At 63.3% G+C, this 5,325-nt stretch overlaps 1 protein-coding gene across 1 annotated transcript in view; it reads left to right on the top strand.

Annotated features, from left to right (window-relative positions):
• Positions 1 to 3,588: 3,588 nt before the first annotated feature.
• The window catches only part of LOC122547774 (tonsoku-like protein), an 11,958-nt gene continuing 10,221 nt past the window's right edge, over positions 3,589 to 5,325 (top strand). Inside the window, exon 1 of the mRNA XM_043686357.1 lies at positions 3,589 to 3,699. Coding sequence (XP_043542292.1) covers positions 3,594 to 3,699 — 106 coding nt within the window. The 5' untranslated portion in view covers positions 3,589 to 3,593. The remainder of the gene's footprint in view (positions 3,700 to 5,325) is intronic.

Genomic DNA, 5,325 nt, shown 5'->3' with positions numbered 1-5,325 from the left:
ACAGGGAGGGGGTACAGGGGGACACTGACCCCACAGGGAGGGGGCACAGGGGAACACTGACCCCACAGGGAGGGGGTACAGGGGGACACTGACCCCACAGGGAGGGGGCACAGGGGAACACTGACCCCACAGGGAGGGGGTACAGGGGGACACTGACCCCACAGGGAGGGGGCACAGGGGAACACTGACCCCACAGGGAGGGGGTACAGGGGGACACTGACCCCACAGGGAGGGGGCACAGGGGAACACTGACCCCACAGGGAGGGGGTACAGGGGGACACTGACCCCACAGGGAGGGGGCACAGGGGAACACTGACCCCACAGGGAGGGGGTACAGGGGGACACTGACCCCACAGGGAGGGGGCACAGGGGAACACTGACCCCACAGGGAGGGGGTACAGGGGGACACTGACCCCACAGGGAGGGGGCACAGGGGAACACTGACCCCACAGGGAGGGGGTACAGGGGGACACTGACCCCACAGGGAGGGGGCACAGGGGAACACTGACCCCACAGGGAGGGGGTACAGGGGGACACTGACCCCACAGGGAGGGGGCACAGGGGAACACTGACCCCACAGGGAGGGGGTACAGGGGGACACTGACCCCACAGGGAGGGGGCACAGGGGAACACTGACCCCACAGGGAGGGGGTACAGGGGGACACTGACCCCACAGGGAGGGGGCACAGGGGAACACTGACCCCACAGGGAGGGGGTACAGGGGGACACTGACCCCACAGGGAGGGGGCACAGGGGAACACTGACCCCACAGGGAGGGGGTACAGGGGGACACTGACCCCACAGGGAGGGGGCACAGGGGAACACTGACCCCACAGGGAGGGGGTACAGGGGGACACTGACCCCACAGGGAGGGGGCACAGGGGAACACTGACCCCACAGGGAGGGGGTACAGGGGGACACTGACCCCACAGGGAGGGGGCACAGGGGAACACTGACCCCACAGGGAGGGGGTACAGGGGGACACTGACCCCACAGGGAGGGGGCACAGGGGAACACTGACCCCACAGGGAGGGGGTACAGGGGGACACTGACCCCACAGGGAGGGGGCACAGGGGAACACTGACCCCACAGGGAGGGGGTACAGGGGGACACTGACCCCACAGGGAGGGGGCACAGGGGAACACTGACCCCACAGGGAGGGGGTACAGGGGGACACTGACCCCACAGGGAGGGGGCACAGGGGAACACTGACCCCACAGGGAGGGGGTACAGGGGGACACTGACCCCACAGGGAGGGGGCACAGGGGAACACTGACCCCACAGGGAGGGGGTACAGGGGGACACTGACCCCACAGGGAGGGGGCACAGGGGAACACTGACCCCACAGGGAGGGGGTACAGGGGGACACTGACCCCACAGGGAGGGGGCACAGGGGAACACTGACCCCACAGGGAGGGGGTACAGGGGGACACTGACCCCACAGGGAGGGGGCACAGGGGAACACTGACCCCACAGGGAGGGGGTACAGGGGGACACTGACCCCACAGGGAGGGGGCACAGGGGAACACTGACCCCACAGGGAGGGGGTACAGGGGGACACTGACCCCACAGGGAGGGGGCACAGGGGAACACTGACCCCACAGGGAGGGGGTACAGGGGGACACTGACCCCACAGGGAGGGGGCACAGGGGAACACTGACCCCACAGGGAGGGGGTACAGGGGGACACTGACCCCACAGGGAGGGGGCACAGGGGAACACTGACCCCACAGGGAGGGGGTACAGGGGGACACTGACCCCACAGGGAGGGGGCACAGGGGAACACTGACCCCACAGGGAGGGGGTACAGGGGGACACTGACCCCACAGGGAGGGGGCACAGGGGAACACTGACCCCACAGGGAGGGGGTACAGGGGGACACTGACCCCACAGGGAGGGGGCACAGGGGAACACTGACCCCACAGGGAGGGGGTACAGGGGGACACTGACCCCACAGGGAGGGGGCACAGGGGAACACTGACCCCACAGGGAGGGGGTACAGGGGGACACTGACCCCACAGGGAGGGGGCACAGGGGAACACTGACCCCACAGGGAGGGGGTACAGGGGGACACTGACCCCACAGGGAGGGGGCACAGGGGAACACTGACCCCACAGGGAGGGGGTACAGGGGGACACTGACCCCACAGGGAGGGGGCACAGGGGAACACTGACCCCACAGGGAGGGGGTACAGGGGGACACTGACCCCACAGGGAGGGGGCACAGGGGAACACTGACCCCACAGGGAGGGGGTACAGGGGGACACTGACCCCACAGGGAGGGGGCACAGGGGAACACTGACCCCACAGGGAGGGGGTACAGGGGGACACTGACCCCACAGGGAGGGGGCACAGGGGAACACTGACCCCACAGGGAGGGGGTACAGGGGGACACTGACCCCACAGGGAGGGGGCACAGGGGAACACTGACCCCACAGGGAGGGGGTACAGGGGGACACTGACCCCACAGGGAGGGGGCACAGGGGAACACTGACCCCACAGGGAGGGGGTACAGGGGGACACTGACCCCACAGGGAGGGGGCACAGGGGAACACTGACCCCACAGGGAGGGGGTACAGGGGGACACTGACCCCACAGGGAGGGGGCACAGGGGAACACTGACCCCACAGGGAGGGGGTACAGGGGGACACTGACCCCACAGGGAGGGGGCACAGGGGAACACTGACCCCACAGGGAGGGGGTACAGGGGGACACTGACCCCACAGGGAGGGGGCACAGGGGAACACTGACCCCACAGGGAGGGGGTACAGGGGGACACTGACCCCACAGGGAGGGGGCACAGGGGAACACTGACCCCACAGGGAGGGGGTACAGGGGGACACTGACCCCACAGGGAGGGGGCACAGGGGAACACTGACCCCACAGGGAGGGGGTACAGGGGGACACTGACCCCACAGGGAGGGGGCACAGGGGAACACTGACCCCACAGGGAGGGGGTACAGGGGGACACTGACCCCACAGGGAGGGGGCACAGGGGAACACTGACCCCACAGGGAGGGGGTACAGGGGGACACTGACCCCACAGGGAGGGGGCACAGGGGAACACTGACCCCACAGGGAGGGGGTACAGGGGGACACTGACCCCACAGGGAGGGGGCACAGGGGAACACTGACCCCACAGGGAGGGGGTACAGGGGGACACTGACCCCACAGGGAGGGGGCACAGGGGAACACTGACCCCACAGGGAGGGGGTACAGGGGGACACTGACCCCACAGGGAGGGGGTACAGGGGAACACTGACCCCACAGGGAGGGGGTACAGGGGAACACTGACTCCACAGGGAGGGGGTACAGGGGAACACTGACCCCACAGGGAGGGGGCACAGGGGAACACTGACCCCACAGGGAGGGGGTACAGGGGGACACTGACCCCACAGGGAGGGGGCACAGGGGAACACTGACCCCACAGGGAGGGGGTACAGGGGGACCCTGACCCCACAGGGAGGGGGTACAGGGGAACACTGACCCCACAGGGAGAGTGATGGGTTGAGTGCGCGGCAGTGAGGGTTAGCCGCGGTGCTTTCGGGGGCTGACTCTCTCCTCACTGTCTCCTGACTGTCTTCAGGTCTACCTGATGCTCGGAGAGTTTGCCAATGCGAAGGTGTATTTGCAGAAAGCTCTGTCCCTGGTACCACCCACACAGCGAGAGCACAACACCATCAGAAAACACCTGAGGAGAGGTCAGTGCCATCTGGGAATATCACCCAGGGTGGGGTCAGTGTGGGCACTGCTGACCCCAGGGTGGGGTCAGTGTGGGCACTGCAGACCCCAGGGTGGGGTCAGTGTGGGCATTGCAGACCCCAGGGTGGGGACAGTGTGGGCACTGCAGACCCCAGTGTGGGGACAGTGTGGGCATTGCTGACCCCAGGGTGGGGTCAGTGTGGGCACTGCAGACCCCAGTGTGGGGACAGTGTGGGCATTGCAGACCCCAGGGTGGGGACAGTGTGGGCACTGCAGACCCCAGGGTGGGGACAGTGTGGGCACACTGTCATTGGGAGAGGGCACAGACTAAGTGCTTAATTTCGAAACCTCCCAAAGTTGACAAGGAGAAAATTGGGGTGAAATGTACTGAGAAGGTGGTTTTCCACAGGAAGGGTTTGAGATAAGAAGTGAGGGAGAGATAAAGAAATGTGAAATCGTCAATGTCAAAGCGCTGAGGAATTCTCAGCTAAAAGACCGAAGAGATTTTGTTCATCTTTAGCGTTCTGAAACTGCCCAGACACAGGGCTCAATGAGGTCTGAACAAACCCTCCCCTCAAATGCCAGTACAATACACTCCCTGTGATATCAACAAGCAGCTGGAGGCACTGGATACTGCAAAGACTATGGGCCCTGATAACATTCCGGCAATAGCACTGAAGACGTGTGCTCCAGAACTTTCCGTTCCCCTAGCCAGGCTGTTCCAGTACAGTTACTACACTGGCATCTACCCGACAATGTGGAAACTTGCCCAGGTATGTCCTGGACATTAAAAACAGGACAAATCCAACCCGGCCAATTACCGCCCCATCAGTCTCCTCTCGATCCTCAGTAAAGTGATGGACGGTGTCAGTAACAGAGCTACCAAGCAGCACCTGCTCAGCAATAACCTGCTCAGTGACGCCCAGTTTGGGTTCCCCCAGGGTCACTCAGCTCCTGACCTCATTACAGCCTTGGGTCAAACATGGACAGAAGAGCTGGATTCCAGAGGGGAGGGGAGGGGAGAGGGACAGCCCTTAACATCAGGGCTGGATTCGACCGAGTGTGGCATCAAGGAGCCTGAGCAAAACTGGAATCAGTGGGTATCAGGGGGCAAGCACTTCTCTGGTTAGAGTCAGGCCTGACACATAGGAAGATGGTTGTGGTTGTGGAAGGTCAGTCATCTCAGCCCCAGGACATCTCTGCAGGAGTCCCTCAGGGTAGTGTCCTCGGCCCAAACATCTTCAGCTGCTCCAAACCCACCTCTGACCTTCTGATGGAGGCAAGTTGATGGGCTGAGGGGTGAGTTCTGGGCCAGTATTACAGCTTAATGATTCCTGATGTGGAGCGGTAATCTCCTCTGGTCTGTAGTTGAGTGTAACCTGTGCTGCATTGGCCATTGAGACCAAAGATCCTTCGGCAAATCGAGTCTCACTGGTCAATCAGCTTAAGTATTTTGAGCAGCAGTGTCTGGTGTTACAGCCTTTACAGTGAGTTTGTAAACTGTGTGTGTGTGTGTGTGTCTGTGTGTGTGTGTCTGTTTGTCTGTGTGTGTGTGTGTCTGTGTGTGTGTGTGTGTGTGTGTCTGTGTGTGTGTTTCTGTGTGTGTGTATGTGTGTGTGTGTCTG

Source organism: Chiloscyllium plagiosum, unplaced genomic scaffold (genome assembly GCF_004010195.1).
Source record: "Chiloscyllium plagiosum isolate BGI_BamShark_2017 unplaced genomic scaffold, ASM401019v2 scaf_4137, whole genome shotgun sequence".
Lineage (NCBI taxonomy): Eukaryota > Metazoa > Chordata > Chondrichthyes > Orectolobiformes > Hemiscylliidae > Chiloscyllium > Chiloscyllium plagiosum.
Note: the sequence above shows the minus strand (reverse complement) of the source record. Positions and strands in the feature narration are given on the sequence as shown.